Here is an 18,470-nt window from a genome sequence, read left to right as displayed (position 1 = left end):
GGCTTTATGTCCCTATGGGGGGAGTGCAGCTCCCTGAATGCCAGGCCTTCAGCAGCCAGGCAAGTCCAGCCTCCAAACAGAAGCTGATATTGGTGATCTAGCAGTGCAGAAACATCATCCACATTCCACTGTAATGGCAGGATAAACAGCAAAGCTGCCATGCTGAAGACACAAGTCTATCAGCTGCACTGCATTGCTGGAGGCTGTTAGGATTATCCCTTATCCCAGCACTAAAATAAGGCCTGTATTACTTTGTATGGAAACTGGGAACACTGATTTATGCCTTAGGTTTTTCTCTCTCTCAGATCTTGAATTTTGTGTGCAGAAGCAAGCAGGTGGTCCTGCAGGGACAGCTTATTGCACCTCAGCCCAGGTCTGCAGGGATTCTGGACAGCTGAAGCCAGGCGCTCCATCAAAGCTATAAATTGCTTTTTAGAAGGATCATCACCTTCCTGCCACTTGTCACCTGACATTCTGCACTTGTTTTGAAGGATCATTCGCCAGCCTGTTGACAGAATCTACTTTGCTGGCACGGAGACAGCGACCCAGTGGAGCGGATACATGGAGGGGGCCGTGCAGGCAGGAGAGAGAGCAGCCAGAGAGGTACAGACCGCTGCTCTGCTTTCAACATCTCTATCAAAAGGCTACAGAGGATTAAGTACAGCTTGGAGAGTCTGATTTAGTGCAAAGGCTCCTAGAATTGACGGGGAGGGATCCCAGAAAACAACGTGACCAAAGTATTTTTATTTTTTTAAACTTACTTAATTAGTTATTGAATAAAGTGAAGCCAAGAATCTCAACCAAATCAGAATATTACTGAACTGGAGACTTAAAATAAGGCTTATGCCATGTACTGCATGTCTAGAGGAAAAAACCCTCCAACCTGATGCTGCTTGTAAATACACTACCTCCGTTTCCAACAAATAATTCACTGCATGTTTTAAAACTAGTCTAAGTAATTTCAAATGCTCACAGCTATTTCCTGTGCAGAAATCTGAAAATCTGAACATTGTTCTCGTTTTTGATTATCCCTTCTGCTTCTCCTTTTACAAGACAGTCCTGTTAGCTGAGCTTTATGGAATTGTAATGTGCAGCTCTGATAATGTCTAAATCTCCTCAGAATGACACACATTGGGCTGGGTTCCCAGTCACAGTGAAATCCCTTTACAACAGTCTGGAGGGAGGGCAAAAAAGCATTAAAGGGTGCACGCTACAATTACAACTGCTGCATGGCAAAGCCACAGAGTTGTTATTTAAAGGAAAATCAGTCTTTTACTTCCATTTGACAGAATGTCATATTCATATAATGCTTTATAATCTTTATTATTTTCTTCGTTTCAAGTCACCTGATTTCTCTTTTCTCCATGCCTGTGAGCAGTAGTTACAAAGACGGTGAGCTGTCTTCTGGAGGCATTCATTTGCCCCCCAGAATCCCCATCATTGTTACAATCTGTTTATTCTCAAGAAAAATCCTTGATGAGCTTTGTACTGCCTGAATAGGCAAAGGAGAGCTCCATAATTCTATGCTGTGAGAGCCTCAGGGTTGCATGTCTCCTCTTTCTATATCCCAGAAGCATCACTCCTAACAGGTTTTGTGTCCCAAGTGCATGGCTGTAACCTCACCTTGGTATTTCTCAAACTGCCTTGAGAAAAAGCTTTTTTACTTTTTCTCCAAAAAAAAAAAAAATCCCAAACCTAAAAACCTCCTACAAAAATATTTAGAGAAGCTCTAGTAGAAATCACTGTACATTTTCTGGTTCAAGAGATTTTTCAGCTAGTCATAGTTACACCTTTTATCAGTGTCACCTTGCTCTGAATTCCTCTGTTTCTCTGAAACTGGAAGTGTTGTGGGTTATAATTTTTTTCATGTGGTACAAATAATTTTTTCTTCTAGGTACTGCACAGTATGGGGAAGATCTCCAAGAGTGAAATTTGGATGCCAGAGCCAGAGTCAAAGGTAAGCCAGAGCATCACTGTCACTCAGTCAGGCACAGACCCCTCAGTCAGGTGTGTCCCTATTTCAGTGATTCCTATGCGCCCTGCTCCCAGGCAAGCCTTTAGTCACCTCACATGCTGATGGCTTGTGACTTGTCCAAGGAATATTGTTACCCATGTCTGAAGCGTGGATAACTAAGAGCCAAGCACACTGATCTCAGAGCCTGGGGGACTGAAAAATGCAGCCTAATTCTGCCCAGGCCCAGGCCATGGTTTAAAGCCAAATAGAACCTCATTCCAGCCACAAGTAACTCCATCTTCACTGTCCAGTGGCTGTTCAGGATGACAGAAAACACATCTCACAACCATGACTCTTCTTCCCTGCATGACCTGGTCCTTGGGAAATAGCTGTGACCTCCTCAGCCTCATGGGGGGCGTTTGCCACGTGTGCTCACGTGGTGAGGGGGGACCCTGCGGAGTCACCATCTCCTCTCTCCCCCAGGATGTCCCAGCCCGACCATTCCCCACCACCTTCTGGGAGAGGAACCTGCCCTCGGCACCGGGGCTGCTGTGCCTACTGAGCTGCACTCTGTGTCTCACCTCCGTGGCTGCTGCGGGGCTCTTCGTCTGTAAAAAGGGACTTGTCACCCGAAACTAGCGGGGACCACGTGCCCAGTGGAAGCTGCACACCCCCTTTCCTCCCCTTTTACCAGATGAGTGTTATTTTGGAGAAAAGTGGCATGGACATCTGGAAAGAGCAAAAGTTATTCTCCTTGTGATTTTTCTTTTTTGTCCCATAATTAATGCATCGAATCTACTGCAGTTGCTACCAGCTAAACAGAAATAAATCAGCTGTGGGGGCATTCTTCAAATTTGTCAATTTTTTTTTTTGGTTGGACATGATAATATCAATGATATTATCATACATATATTACCTTGCCTAATACAGGCAAGGCAAAATGCAGATCACACCTTTTCTGAGTTGCATAGAGGTCTCAGAGAACGCTTTTGTTTCCACTCAGTGTTTTATTTTTCACCACACAAGATAGTAAATGCCCTCATGCATTCCCCTCAGTCAGCAGCTCAGAACATCCGAGGTTGTTCCCATACCATCCCCACTGCACAGAAGAGATTAGCATGCCAATCAGTCATAGAATTGCCAAATTAATTTCCAAATGCATTTGATTAATTATTAATCATCGCAACGTGAAACTTAACCCCGAGCTGGATGAAAGGAGGTAATTAGCACGAGGCACTGAACAGGGAGAGAGGAGGCATGGCTGGACTTCATCCTACCCACTGCCAAGGAAACATCTGTGCACATCTGCTCTGCAGGGTGCCTGCCCTGAGAGCATCCATACAACCCAGCCTTGTGCTGTGGCAGCACAGTAAAATGAATTAGCAAAGTTAAATTCCCCTGACTTGCAGCAGGTGCTGGCTGTTATTTTCCAAATGGCAGCAGCTTCCTGGTTCCCTGTCCATTTGCTGCCCCTCACTTTGCTGCTAATCCATAGCCCCTTCTTCTAATAAGGAGGAATGTATTTGAAGCTCGAATTACTGCCTTGTAAATTGCAGTAATTGGATGCATCTGCCTGTTCCGCTCTTATTATGTACATGATACACTTAAAAATAGTCACTTTAGTGTTTTACTGAAGTCTGGAATATATGTTTCACAATGTGCCATCGTTATGTGGTCTTTTTGCCATGAATTTTGAGCATTGTATATGTCCATGAACTCAGCTGTTGTTCAACATGGGTGAAATGTGCCTTTCAATAGTCCTGAAACCTTGATCTTCTTATAAACTTTTCTTCAGATTCTGTCTTGCTTGGTGATTTGTGAGTTACATGAATTGCTGGTTGGCTCGAGGGCTCCCTGCTGAATGTGCTCTCCCCAGCTCCAGCCATTCTGAGCAGGGATTCCTGTGCACAAGGACTACCCTGTGCATGCAGCCTGGCACAGCCACACTGCCTCCTCAGGGAGGGAGCACAGGCTGCTGATGAGCCTTTTGTGGTGTGAAACAGTTCTACACTGCCACACACTTCCCTCAGGGGGACATTTCCACCACCTGAAAAATACTGCCTGTACCTGTTTAAAAATAATTTATCCATAGGTGTATTTGTAGCAATTAGAGCCATTCATTTTCAGGCTTACTTTAGACTTGACATCAGAACTTCTGTGTGCACATACAAAAGGGACCCCAAATCATCTGCAATACACCCATGAGCCAACGCTGTCCAGCTTCACTTTTCACCTTACCCGTGCACATTTCTATTGAAATTAGTTTGGGGTTTGAAATACCAGTGCAATTCAGCTGAATTCATCTCAGACTGTTAAACAGGGTCAGGTACAACGTTGGCCCCTTCCCAGAAAAAGGCACATCTCACTGCTGTGGGATTGGCAGGCAGCAAGTGAAATGAGAGAGATTGATTAAAATTGGCATTTCTGAAACTCCTGCAGCTCCCAGGCACCAGGCTGCTGCAGAGAAAGGGCAGCATTTGTCAGAGATTATAGACCAGTTCCCATCCTGCTTTAATGCCCTTTCTGACCATCAGACCAATTTCCCTGTTTAAACATTAAACATTTAGCTTAAATATTAAACAGCCAGGCATCTTTCTTAAACCAATTTTGAAACAGAATGGGACCAAGTTTATTACCACTGACAACTCCCCAAGTGAGCTGCTGCTGATATTAAAGCTGTGAGATCAAGCACCAGGAAGAAGCAGCTATTTCTTTTGAGGACCAAGCAGAGCCCTCACCCAGGCTGGGGAGTGGGAAAGCCTTTGGACACCTTCCCTAACCAGGGGTGCTCAGTGCCCCAGTTTTTGGAGGAAGAGCTTTGCACTCCCTTGGCAGAAGTGGGAAATGTTCTGTCCTCTTTGCATACAGGGTGAGATGGGAGAGGCCGAGGTCCACATCAAGTCCTTCAGCACCAGTGTGGGAACTAAATTGCATTGACACCTCAGGGAAATGGGAAAACCTTAGGCAGAAAGGGCTGCTGGAAGTAAAACAAAGACCAGAGCAAGCACTGGCAGAAGGAGAAAAATGACCCTTAATGCTCCTAGTAGCAATGAAATAAGAAACACCACTGTGCACATAGATCAGGCAGTCCAAAATTAGCAAGCAGGGATGATGTATGTCAGAAGATCTGCCTCTTTTTTATCAAGTTGCTGGGTTTGCTCACAGATAGCACAGCAACTTTGCCCAAGCCCTGGGGATGGAAAAACACTCCTGTGAGCCTCTCCCTCCTCCTTTCTGGCCCGCTCCCCTTGGCTCCAGCTCCTGCCTGCAAAGGGTGACATGGTTGTTCCCCCCTAGCTGCCATCAACCAGCCCAGGGGACAGGGACCCTGAAACAGATGGGCTGCTGCGTCAGCAGGAGCTGGATGGGCAGGAGGTGCAGGAAAAGAGCCACTGGATTATTTTTAGCACCATCAGCCTAGCAAGGCTTTCCTTCCCTCATTACCTGCCCAGCCCACAACCTCCTGGCATGGGAACTGACAACCCAAACCCCTCTGGTTGGGAACCACTGTGTGACAGGTCTGGGAAGGGGCCACCACCCCAAGGAAGCAGTGCCAGGTTGCAGGGGCTCCATGTTTTGGAGCAGTGAACGTGGATGTCCCCCAGGGACACAGTGGCCCTCCAGTCATGCTTCTTGTGTGGGACAAGGGGGAGGTCTGACCAGACACACCCAGGCTGCTAAACAGGTACATCCAGCCTCAAAATGGTGAGGGACAGGATGCCCAGAGAACTGGGGCATGCCCCATTCCTGGAAGCGTTCAAGGTTTCCCTGGGTGGACCCCCAAGCAGCTTGTTTTTAATCAAAGGGAATTGGAATGGGATGATCTTTAAGGTCCCCTCCAACCTGTTCTTTATGGTCCCTTCCATTGTATTACTCTGTGAAATTCCATTCTGGGGAAGCAAGAGGTTGCTGCCTTCACTTGGTCTCTTTGCTAGTCCTTCACCAGCAGTACTTTTCAATTCGCATTTGATTCAGCCCCCAGGTTTGTACTTGATCTCTTTTCCTAGAATCAAACATACTCCCCAGCTACTGGCAAGATTAGCATTGCGTATTTGAACAAAAATTCCAGCCAGGGTGATGTGCCAACACAGTCTGACACATCTCAACATCCAGCTTTCCCACCAGTTGGTTCCCATGTCCCACTGACCAGGTTCTGATGCCAGACAGCAAGGGCTGTCCTCAGCCAGAAACCATGCTGGGGTCAAGCTGGGAACTGGTTTTATGCTCTCTGCACAGAGTTCAGCTCCCAACTCCTAACACAGAAAAACAGACAAACCAGAGAGTCCTCTACTGTGAAACATGGCTGTAGTCAGTTCTTTTCCTTGTGGGCTGTTTCTCCCTTGCAACAGTTGCTTTTCACACACACACAGAAAGGAAATTTCATCTTGGTGAAAATCCAGGAGGGGAAATAAAATGTGCTCTTTGTGAGTGAACTGTAACTTTTTCTTTTCCCACTCAGCTCCTGCACTTGGCAACAAATGCTTCGGGCTCCAGCTGCAGTTCCTATTCTGCTCTTTATTTGTAGTGCTTGGCTTTCCAGGTTCTGTTCCCTGTTCCTTGCCCTCTTTGTTTTGGTTTTGTTTTTTTTTTTTTTTTTGACTCATCTTATATAAGAGGGAGAGAATAACCCAGGAGACATAGAAGGAGCAGGGAAAAAAGTTTCCCAAGCAAGAGCCCATTAAAGATGAGAGGAGAGGGAAGCTTTAGCAGTGGTGCTGGCACCTTGCTGGGTGCCAGAGAAGATCAGCAGTGCCTTCAAGCCACACATCTGTTCTTCCAGAGTCCCAGGGATGTAGTGTTCCCTGGCCTATAATGAACAGATCAGACAGGGGCATGAATTTGCACTGTCTCTAACCTTACCAAGCACAAGAAAATATAAGACAGATACCCTTTGCCATCTGTATTTTCCTACAGTTCTTTATAAAATATGCTTGCCACTCACAGGACAAGAGGGCAGCTGCCACTTGAGATGAGATTGAAAATGAAGCAAAGGATGTAATTATTGCTTGTGTTGGCATTTGGACTTCCATGACCAGATCACCCACTTGAAAACTCCTTGGATTATAGCCTGAGCCCCATCATTTTCATCAAAACCTTGGTTAAATCCAGGAGACCTGGCTGAATTCCAAAAGGCAGAGGCTGGCATTTGCAGAGGACTTCTGTCAGCAGACATCAGCTGCAGGCAGCTGAGCCAAAGCAAGGCCAGCTCAGCAGCATGGCACAGGCTGAAATAAAGGCTGTCATCTTCTGGGCCACCTCATAGCAGTATTTTATCACCTTCCAAAAAATATGTATCAGGAGCTCTACACTTTGGTTTGCAGAAAGGGCTCTGTGGGCATTTCTGCACTGGTGTTCACCCTTCCTTTGAACTCTGGAAGAGAAGCACACTAAAGGAAAATGATACAAGTCCCCAGCTTTAAGCATAAGTTCTCACCCATCTCCAAGCTCTGATGTGCTACACTGGAGGAAGCAGAGAAGGGCAGGCTCCATCCCTGCAGCCTCTGCCTCCTGCCCTGGCCAGTCCCTGGCAGAAATCAGGGCAGTGAAGTCCCTGACAGAAATCAGGGCAGTGAAATGGCCGAGGCACCAAGCCCCTGCCAGCACTGCAAAACTTCCCCCAAAGGGCAACTCGAGTCCTGTCTCCTGCTTGGCAGCATAAAGGAGCTGGAAGAAAAGTGTGAGCACAGATCTTAAATGCACCTAGGCATTCCCCTTCTCAAAGAAGGGAGTTTCTGTGGGGGTAATTTGCTTTGCAGAGATGGATAGAGGTGCTGGCTCAAATATGCACACTCTGAAAAATTGCTCTGGCCAAACTCCATCTCATAAAGAATTATTGGGAAATAATATAGTTTCTAATTTAGTTAAATAGTCTTGTTCCACTTTGGACTGAATTGGCAAGTAGAGGCTGGAGTAATGTCTTCCCTTGATTTTGATGAAGTACAAGCATGCATTTCAATTGTTTAAGATAATGACTGCACAGCCCAATGGGACACCTCCCTGCCTCAGACCTGGAATAGAAGTTTCTACATCTGAAATTATAATGTAATTTCTGCTAAATGCAACACTGCTGTGCAAAGTGTTTTCTTACAGCTTGGAGCATATGCAAATTGGGCACAGCCTGAGGGCTGACAAGGATGCCTCAGTGCATTATTGATATGTTTCCTTTTCCCTGCTCCCTGCCAGCCAAGCACCAGAGCATATTCAAGTGCAGTGTTAAATCCCAGTAGGCAGAGAGGCAAACAGAGCCACTTGGCAAACCAAATCATCCAAAGGCTGGTGTTTCTGCTGGGTACCACTTCCTCAAGTGCTTCTTGGAGTCTTTGCTGCTGCAGGGAAATGGGACCCAGAGACATTTCCCCTCTCAAAGATGCTGCTAAAGTTCCATGACATTATGCCCTTGGGCAGATGAGGCAGGTCTGTGTTTGCTCAGCCCCTTTCTGCTGTAGATCAGATGAATGGATCACTTAGATTTGGACGAGGATTTTTCTCCCCTATAAAGCTGGAGGGATGGTGGGAAGGAATCTACACAGCCTTCCCACCTAGATGTCAGAGTAAATGGACCTGGATGGATACGGATTATTTTGTTAGGACTGTTCTGCTAAGAAAGGATTAGAAACATTGCTAACAGAAAACTCACTGTGCACACAGCAAAAAAAAAAAACAGCCCTGGAAGAAAGCTAATACCTTTTGCTTCTAAATTAGAAACAGCAACTCACCTTCTGTCAAAACATGGGGTGAGACCAGCTTGGACTCAGAACAACTTGGTTTGCCTCTTTCAGCAGTGCCAGGAAGAATGGAGAACTGGGATGAGCCAGCATGGCACTGGGTGCAGTCCCAGAGGATGCAGCAGTGTGTGTTTCACAGGTATGTTGACAGCAGGAAAGACATGGACCTGCTGGAGTGGGCCCAGCGGAGGGTCACTAAGCTGATGACAGGACTGGGGCACCTCCCCCATAAGAACAGGCTGAGACAAGTGGGGCTGTTCAACCTGGGGAAGAGAAGGCTCTGGGGAGACCTCAGACAACTTTCCAGTACCTAAAAGGGCTGGAAAGGGACTTTTTAGCAGGGCTCGTTGTGATAGAACAACAGGGTCAATACAAGAAGATAGATTTAGATTAGATATAGGGTGAAACAAGGGAACTGGCTGCCCAGAGAAGTTGTGGATGACCCATTCCTGGAAATGTTCAAGGCCAGGCTGAATGGGGCTCTGAGCACCCTGGTCAAGTTGAAAATGTCCCTGCCCATGGCAGGGGGTTTGGGCCATGTGACCTAGAAAGATCCCCTTTCTACATCCCCTCCAACCCAAACTATTCTATGATTATTTTTTAAAATTATTTTTGAGCTTTTTCTAGCCTAGCTTCAGAATAGCTTATTGCTGCTAACTGTGCAAATCATGCACACTAAAATCAACTTACAAAGCCTCTTACTCAGGTGTATTTTTTTACAGCTTATCTTGGCACTCAGCTGCTAACTGAAGGCTTTTCTAGCAAACTCTGCTAATATTATGACTAGAATATGTTTCCTGTGATAAACAAATTCATCTATAGCCTGCCTGGGTGAAGGACAGCTGTGTATTAACACATTATATGTGCAGCTACCTATTAACATGCAACGTGTTAGATTCACAGAGCCCACATCATCCCTGGTGCATTTCTTCAAAGCTGAATGCCCCAAGAAGTACCTAATTGCCATCAGCAGTTGGTAGAAGCTGCCTAGTTTGGTACCCAGAGGTTTATCTGTGCCACAGGGCAGGGCTGGTTTAGGATGTGTTTCCCTTGGGCCTCTGGAAGAGCTGCCTCCTTTTGGGGCAGCAGCTGGAGGCTGAACAAGGTGCCTCAAATGTCTGAGAGGCACAAAGCAACTGAGTTTTGGCTCATGAGTTGCCCTCTAGGTGGGTAAATATGCGCTCTTTGCAGGAAAAGTGAGATGCAAGTAAATTCCATCCAATAACTGAATTTCAAAATCCCATCCATCCCTCCTATATGGACACAGAGAAAGTCCTACAGCACCTGCATGGGATCAAACAGCAGATTCCACACCCACACCACAGAGCAGGACCAACCTGAGAAAAAATGTGTCTTTTTTCCAGCAGATACCAAACTGTACTTTGGTTCTACCACCTGAGGCCTATAATTCTTGGATTTTCGGTTTTTTTTGAGGCAATTCCACAGGCTGAGGGAGAATTTATCCTGTCTTGAGCCAGAAGACAAAACTCATCAGTCCCTCCAACATTCTGGGATCTGCTTCAGATGAGCAATTGGTATAATTACACAACAAGATGAGAAGAAAAAATTATCCTCAGCTCCTGAAGTAGCACTGAGTTTTGCATGATTTAGGCAAATAATTTGCACCCACATCCTATCCTCTTCTAAACAATGAGTGGGATTTCTAATTGGTTCCTTGGGAAATCATAATTGTATCTTTTATAGATGTTAAACAAAATGGATTTCTTCTGTATTAATCTGTCCACATTAATTTTATGTATGCTGGACTGATGGAAATAATGAAGCACCTCTTGGCTGACACAATCTCTTTGAAATGCACACTGAAGCTTTGTAAATAACTAAATTAATAATAATACCATTTCAGTTATGTCCTTTGGGATGCTCCAGGATATGTCTGAACAAAGGGTTAGAAAGGTAGGTCAAATCTGACTCCACTTTCTACTCCTCACCTCTGTGAATCACATATTTAACTATTTTAGAATTATCATTAAAATCCACATCCATCACACAACCTGCACTCACATCAACAAAACCAACCAAACAAAGCAAGAGAAAAATTCCCCACACAAAAATCAAAATAACATCATCACAACACGGAACAAAAATTGGCAATTCACATAAAATCCACCCCTTGTGCTTTCACCACAGTTACAGCAAAAATTCACCATGAATATTCTACTCTCTGACATTGCTCAGTCCACGCTTTGCCCAAACTTCCCCAGTCACCATCCTTATCTCAAAATCCTCATGATCCCAGGTTTCAGCACCAAAAGCACTGTGCTGGCTTGACCCTGGCTGGATGCCAGGCACCCACCAAAGCCACTCTGTCACTCCCCTCCTCAGGTGGAAAGGCAGAGAAAATACAGTGAATGGGTTCATGAGTTAAGGACAGGAGAAATCACTCTCCAAAAACCATCACAGACAAAACAGACTCAACTTGGGGATATTAATTGAATTTATTAGTAATAAAATCAGAGCAGGATAATGAGAAGCAAAAATAATTTGTAAAAACAACTTCCACCCCTCCCTCCTCCCCAGCTCTCCCTCCTCCCCGCAGTGGCACAGGGAGATGGGGAATGGGGTTATGGTCAGTTCATCACACGTTGTTCCCGCCACTGCTCAGGGAGAGGAGTCCTTCCCCTGCTCCAGTGTGGGACCGCTCCCACGGGAGACAGTTCTCCATGAACTTCTGCACGGTGAGTCCATCCCACAGGCAACAGTTCTCCAGAAATTGCTCCAACGTGGGCCCCACTTCCACGGGGTCAGTCCTTCAGGCACTGCCTGCTCCAGTGTGGGTCCCCCACAGGGTCACAAGTCCTGCCAGGAAACCTGCTCCAGGGTGGGCTCCTCTCTTCACGGGTCTCCCATGGGTTCCCAGCCTCCTCTCAGCATCCCCGTGCCCCATTTTGGGTCTCCTCCAGGGGCTGCAGGTGATCTCTGCATCCCTGTGCCCTCCTGGGCTGCAGGGGCACAGCTGCCTCACCAGGGTGTCACCATGGGCTGCAGGGAATCCCAGCTCCAGCCCCTGGAGCAGCTCCTGCTCCTCCCTCTGCACTGCCCTTGGTGTCTGCAGGGCTCTTCCTCTCACACGTTCTCACCCTGCTCTCCTCTGGCTGCAATTACATCTGCACTGCAACTTTTTATCCTTCTTAAATTTGTGATCCCAGAGGTGATACCACCTTTTCTAACCCTGGCCAGCAGCGGGTCCCATCCTGGAGCTGTCAGGGATTGGATCTGCTGGACATGGGGGAAGCTTCCAGAAGCTTCTCGGAGAAGCCACCCCCGTAGCCCCCCTGCTCCCAAAACCAGGCCGTACAAACCCACACAGCAGCAGTGTTTTAGAGGCATAGCCACTTGCTGGCTGCTTTGGGGGCTGTGAAATGCATTGCTGGCTCTGACACGTTTCTTAGGGGACAGATGCTTTAGAGAGTGTGAGAAGGATTAGTTGAGGGTGTTTGCTTTCATTGTACTTGTGCTCCTTTATGACTCGGAATGCTGAAAGTTAAGCCTATACAAAGAGCACTGCACACTTTAGATGTTTTTCACATGGATGGTTACACTTTCTCCAGTATTCATGGCCAACAGTTTTGTGCAACACAGGTCCCTTCCCCAGAGCAAATTTGTTCTTCAGTTCCATTATCACTAGCACTGACACTGAGCTAGTGGGTGAAATTAAGTGATTTTGGTCCCTCTTTTCTTCTAGGGTTTTTATGTTTACATCACACAGCATTTGTTACAAGGTCTGTTTCTTATGTTCAGTTTTAGCCACCTGCCCTTTAACAGTAAAAACTAATTCTTAAGTGTAAGAAAGTTGGTCATCTATACTACTATCAAATGTGGTTTGATTTTTTTTTCTAGTTGTGTATTTAAGGGGGTGAGTGGGATTTTTTGCACTGTTTTGAGTAGGTTGGTATTTTTTTTTATACGCTCCTTTTCTTTACAGAGTTTTCTTTACTAGGATAAGCTGAAGTTACCTCACAGATTTCAGTGCAAAATGCTGTGCCAGTAAGTAATATCACAACCAAGTCAAAAGGGGCTTCCACAAAAGAAAAGCCTCAAACAACACAAGTGACATGACAATATTTATTGATTCTAATTAAGGTTAAAAAAATTTCACAGCTGTCAGATAAAAATATCTGCAGAGCCTATTTAAAAGAGAGCTGAAGAGGGAAACCAAGGGAGACAGTCACCACAGAGGCACTTTAGAAAATGCTACAGTTATAAAAGGCACAAATTCATCACACACACAGCATATATATTCCTGCAAAGTGAAGTCACTCTTTTAAATTGTTTTTTTTCCAAAACACAGAGGCAGGCACCACTGAGCACTGACCTGCACAGGACCACAGCAGACACGCTATAAGCGGCAGTCTATGACAACGCCTAAACGAATTCACTGGAGAGACACTTGGAAAGGCAGGCTGCTTTGGCTGTCTCATTTTTACACTCTGTTCTTCAACAGAAGGAAGATCAGGGTGGTCTTAAGGTGGTGGAGACAGGAGAGGGAATGTTAGTTCATTTGAACATAGGTTTTTTTGTGAATGTTTGTCACCTGTGATTTGAGGGGGTTTGCTTCTTGCCCAAGAGCAGTGGCAGGTCTGTTATTTAATCTTGACTCCCTATTATTTCTGGAGGTCATACAATTCCTTCTTCCTCAAAAATATTACCTTTTCATGTCTCAAAAAAGGGGGAAAAATCTTAAACTTTCTGCACATCTGTAAAGCCTACTTCAGTGAAACAATAGTCCCACTGTGGACACAGAAAGATTTCCTTAAGCCCCATAGTTTCTTGTCCAGGCCATGGGTTCCAGTGATGGACAATGCTCGGAGAGGAGGTTACTTACTTGATTAATGTCTTCATATTGAGAGCAGATGTGCTATTTGGAATCAAGAGCTGCACTGGGGAAAAAACGCACAAATTAAAGGGAAGACAAGGGGGTGTCTCAGATTGCTCACATCCTTGATATTGTTGAGGAGTTTGTACAATTAGATTTCAAGTACTTTGGTTAACACAGATTTTTATGCCATGACCCTTCATTCCTTGCAATGTACAGTGGCTATCAGAACAGTGTACAAGAAAGTAGATTTCTTTTGGTTTTTTTTTGTAAACTCTTATGAGCATTACAAAATATGCATGGTAACACAGTTCAGTTTGTAATAGACAAATACAGTTATTTCCATGGTTGTTCCTATAGTACATTTTACAAAGCTGGCAAACCCTTGGAACTTTCATGATAGCAGTTGTCTTATCAAATGTGTCAATAAATTAAGAATACAGCACGACTGGTTATCCATTAAAACAGACTTCATTCCTCTCTTCAAAGGGTTGGCATGAATTTCAATTTCAAAAATGTAAGCCAGTACTAACAGTTCCCTCTACCCACAGGGAAGCAGCTTGATTCTCTACCTCCATTTGTCAATTCCCTCATCACGCTGGCATCCATGTACACAAGGTGCCACGTATTCCTTTTGTGTGGAAATGTTGAGAAAACAGTGGCAAATCCTTTTTTAACCCCATAGTGGTGGTAAGGTCCACAGCACAATCATAGCAAGACATGGCTGTAAAGACAGAGAGAGCTTTCCAAAAGCTCTGGCAGTCTGCAAGGAAGAAGACAAAGATTTTATAGTATTAATACAAATGTCACAATTCACACCTCCCAGCTCCAACCAGATTGGATTAGAAATCTCAGGGAATCCAAATTTATTTTTAATAAATTATTTTGAATAAATCCCTGTCTCACCTACTTTAGTTGTTGCAGAATAAGATGAGAAATGCTTTGTGGGATTGCTTTTTTTCCATTTTTCTTTTGTGTTGAAATTAAGAATAAGAAATTTTTATAAGTACAGAAACTTCTCAATATTTTTTTTAATTGGCCAATCTCATGAAAAGCTTAAGTTATTATTCAGTTCAGTTTTAACTACCTAATTTCTGGTTTTGATCCAAATTTCTCCCCCTGTGGCACACAACATGATCTTGTTAAACTGGGAAAAACTTCTACCAGGTTCAGGAGCAAAGAGGAAAGAAATATATTTTGGATGTGAATAAAACCAATTTATCCTCATTAGTTTCATGAATTTTCTCCTGTTTAGAGAATGTGGAATATTTCTACGGCAGAAGCAGGACCTGAATTCCAAACAGTTTTGGCAGAAAAATCATCTGCAAACACATCAGCTATTTATATTTAACATATGTATTCACTGTCTAGCACTTACAAATAATGGGGCCAGGACTTCAAAAATGTCTTCCCAAATTTAGGTTCCTGTGTTTATTTCTGGCCTGAGAATTGTGTGAATTGCCAAAGCTCTGAACTTCCCATTCAGCTTTCAGTTCCTAATTCATGCAGTAAATAAATCACAGGGAGAGAAAGCCACATAGAAGCTCTCTGCAGTAGGCAAATGTCCCAGCAAATGAGAGCTCGATGTGATACAGCCAGAGAGGCCATATGCACACTGCTGCACTCTTCTTCTGCCTTAAAGATCTTTATGCCTGAAAAGTTCCCCCATGCATTTTAAAAGGCTGTTATGAGGCTATCCATTTGTGATAAAATCCAAGCTGCTGCTACATGATGATGTTTAACAGGCACATCAAGTTAAAAAGAACAAAACCTAAGGGCCAGAAAGCGAGGTGCTGCTCACAAATATTACAGCTTTCCAAGTAGTTCAGTACATTTCCATGGGACTATTTGGAGAACAAAGTACTGCTCTACACAAGTAAGATCAGATGCTAGCCCAAAAAGTCTGCCTGAGACTGGTGATACAGCTCCTCCACCGTCTGCTCACACCAGTTGCTGAAGTTATTATTATACTTCCCTCCATGCCTCTTTACTGCAACCCAGTATTTTTAAAATTTAAATTGCTACTCGTTGAAGGGAGGAGTGCAGCAAACAGGCTCTGAAAAATTCCAGACATCTCCAGCTTCATGTGCACCAGATCTTGTTCTCAGCCATACCTGTGTCTCCCTCTTTCATCTTGTGCACAGGTAACACAGCAGAAATATCTAGAATAAGGTACCAACATGCTGACAAGTCGGCACTGAGTTTTGGTGGGTGGATTTTATTTTTTTTACTTTTCCCCACACCCCTGCATACTGTCTTCTTTCTATCTTCTCTCTTTTCATTGTTTTTGGGTTTTTTTTATTATTTTTTTAGCAATACCAAGCTATGGAGAGCAGAAGCATTTGCATGTGACTCTCCAATCCACAGTTCTCTTTGATCTCACTATCATTTAGACCCTTTATTAGTTATCAAAAGTGCACAGTAAGTGCAACACAGCACAGCAGGCAGAAGTGGAAGTGCTAATCCCATCAATATGGTTATTAGGAAAGACCAGAACTCAGAATCAGCAAATCTGTGTGCAGCATGAAGCAAGAGTTTGGGGGCAGATAAGTTGGGGTGTTTTTTTTTGTTTTGTTTGTTTTTTATTTTGCTTGTTTAATGCTAACACTACATTTTCAAGCCCATTGTGCCCTAGCAGGCAAGAGACAGCCTCAAGGTGCTCACAGGGACAGACTCCACTGGACAGGAGCTCTGCTGTGCCAGGCAGCTGTGAACACATCTGGGGAGCCTGAAATTCCATCACGTTGCCAAACACAGCAGAACTTCTGTCCTTTAGCTCACAGTAGAACATATAGGCCACTGGAAATGCCAGCAACCTGTGGCTGCACTTGCATCGTTCAGATGGATAAATTTAGCCTGGCTTGTCCCTTAGGTGCTTCCTGGGCTCTGGACATCTGGGTAAGAAATAAAAACACTAACAGTTTCACTAACTGTAAACTGTGGACTTCTTTTCTCAGTCTACCCCACAGGAAGGCAGAGATCCTTTGTTCACAACTAGAGATTTTGTTGTACAGTACAGTACAAATAGGGTCCTCTGGAGACTTGGGGCTCAGGGTCTGGTTCGACATTAGGAGTAAAACCAGTCAAAAATCTCATCAGAATAGGCTTCAGAGAGGTATTTTGTCACTTCTGTTCTGAGATCTGGATCAAAACCTCAAGGTGATAACACTTAGTACCCCAGAAATTCAACAACCAAAAAGTTACTGCTAGAAGTAGGCCTGGACCCTAGGGGTTCGTTTTCAATATGGATCCCTTTACTATATCCTTTCCCTTTTGCCTATTTTCTCCACTGTTTTCACCTCTTCCTCAGATTTTGGAGACAGAAAAGTACATGACAAAATATAACCTCTGAAAAAAAAAAAAAGAAGAAGAGAAAATCCCTCAATTGTGAGCCATTGAGTTGGGCACCTTTTTTTCAGTTTCGAACCAGAAGTCCCTTTTTGTAGGCAAACAACCCAGCTGCAGCCACAGAGGTGAAGAAAGTGGAAAATCCAATCAGCTTTAGCAGTCCTGGCACAGATGGCAAGTTCCTCTCCCAGAAGGTTGTAGTGATGGGCAAAGCTGGCACATCCTGTGGGGAGAACATCCATTATCCACATACCATCTCCACTGTGAGGAGGGATATAAATCAAGAGATTCTTGCAGCAGGAACAGAGCTGGGTTGAAGCAGTAATATCTTATCAAGAAGCAGTATATCCAGATTTTCTGCTCAGTTAAAGGGAAGAACACACACATGGAAAGGATTTGGAGCCCAGTTAAGAACTGCAGCTCTTTCCAATCCTGCCTTACAAGATTGTCAGATGGGCTCCTATCCTCTTCCTTTTTTAGGGAAGGGACATTTTGGTGAATAAGGGGAAGTTTATTGTGGCTTTGATTCAGTGAACTTATATAAAAAGAGACTAAAAAAATTCTCTTATCAGCAAAACAGCAGAAAAAAAACCCTCAATCCATTTTATCTACATAAATACTTACAACTGATTCAGGTTCTGGCTTCCAAATTTCACTGTCTGGGATTTTCCTCATAGCAAACAGTATCTGAAAATAAATAACATTCTCAATAAGTACAATTGATTCTTCCAGACAGAAGAAAAAAGCTGGCTTCAACTGTTGTTTAAAAATGGCATGATGACTGAGCACATAAATCACAGAGTATTCAAATTTTAGAAGAAAACTCAACCTTTTAACACTTATTTCTGGGGAGGGCTGATATTTTATAAGACACTCCCCCTAGCAGAACATAGAAACAGAAAAATCTCTTAATGTTAAGTTACTCCATGCATGATACTGGAATTTGGCAAGTCCCAGGGGAACAGGATAATGTCATTATGACTAAGAGTTAAGCAGGCACTCATGGCAAAGTGAGGCATGAAGACACCAGCTACAAGGAATAGCTTGTTTTGCAAATTTTATCATGGTGTAGGAAGAGGAACAGCATCCTGGGAGTGATGACAGACCACTACTTTCAGCCAGAGAAAAGCAAAACTAAAACAAAAACCTTTGCAATGGGGAAGATCCCGTTCAAAGTATCAAAGACAGCAGAGATCAGTAGGATAGCAAAGACTCTTTGAAATTATGTGCAGGGAAGGCAGCAAGATTAGCTTCTTCTACAGTGAAATAAGATGGAGATGGTGATAATAATGTTTTCTCTATTCCAGGCACTTGTAGATTTAAGATTTAACATCTTTTACAAGGGGCTTTTAGTGTAGACAAGATTCATGGACATTGTCAACCCTTCAATGCAGGAGAGTGAGAAGCACTGAATTTTCAACACATTTCCCTTTCATAAGTAAATAAGGAAAAGAAAACATCAGAATTTTTACCAGTCTAGTGCACCTATCTAGTCCTCTGCTGAGCAGGCTCTGCAGTAATGTCCTTATATTAGAGAGGTCATGAGACCTCTGGATCTTTTCAGGATCACCTTAGGTATAACTTTCTCAAATGGGATAATTTATGAACA

The 18,470-nt window shown here is 44.1% G+C and overlaps 2 protein-coding genes across 3 annotated transcripts in view; one reads left to right on the top strand and one right to left on the bottom strand.

Annotated features, from left to right (window-relative positions):
• The window catches only part of LOC137468227 (amine oxidase [flavin-containing] A-like), a 34,202-nt gene extending 30,449 nt beyond the window's left edge, over positions 1-3,753 (top strand). Inside the window, exons 13-15 of the mRNA XM_068179709.1 lie at positions 492-603; positions 1,895-1,957; positions 2,438-3,753. Coding sequence (XP_068035810.1) covers positions 492-603; positions 1,895-1,957; positions 2,438-2,593 — 331 coding nt within the window. The 3' untranslated portion in view covers positions 2,594-3,753. The remainder of the gene's footprint in view (positions 1-491; positions 604-1,894; positions 1,958-2,437) is intronic.
• Positions 3,754-16,635: 12,882 nt separating this feature from the next.
• MAOB (monoamine oxidase B) overlaps positions 16,636-18,470 on the bottom strand; it is a 46,151-nt gene continuing 44,316 nt past the window's right edge. For both annotated transcript variants that reach the window (XM_068179707.1, XM_068179708.1), the window contains exons 14-15: positions 17,486-17,548; positions 16,636-17,084 (exon numbers count right to left, since the gene is read on the bottom strand). In XM_068179707.1, coding sequence (XP_068035808.1) covers positions 16,929-17,084; positions 17,486-17,548 — 219 coding nt within the window. In that variant the 3' untranslated portion in view covers positions 16,636-16,928. The remainder of the gene's footprint in view (positions 17,085-17,485; positions 17,549-18,470) is intronic.

The sequence above is a fragment of the Anomalospiza imberbis genome, chromosome 2, assembly GCF_031753505.1.
Source record: "Anomalospiza imberbis isolate Cuckoo-Finch-1a 21T00152 chromosome 2, ASM3175350v1, whole genome shotgun sequence".
NCBI lineage: Eukaryota > Metazoa > Chordata > Aves > Passeriformes > Viduidae > Anomalospiza > Anomalospiza imberbis.
This window is presented reverse-complemented; position numbering and strand designations above follow the sequence as displayed.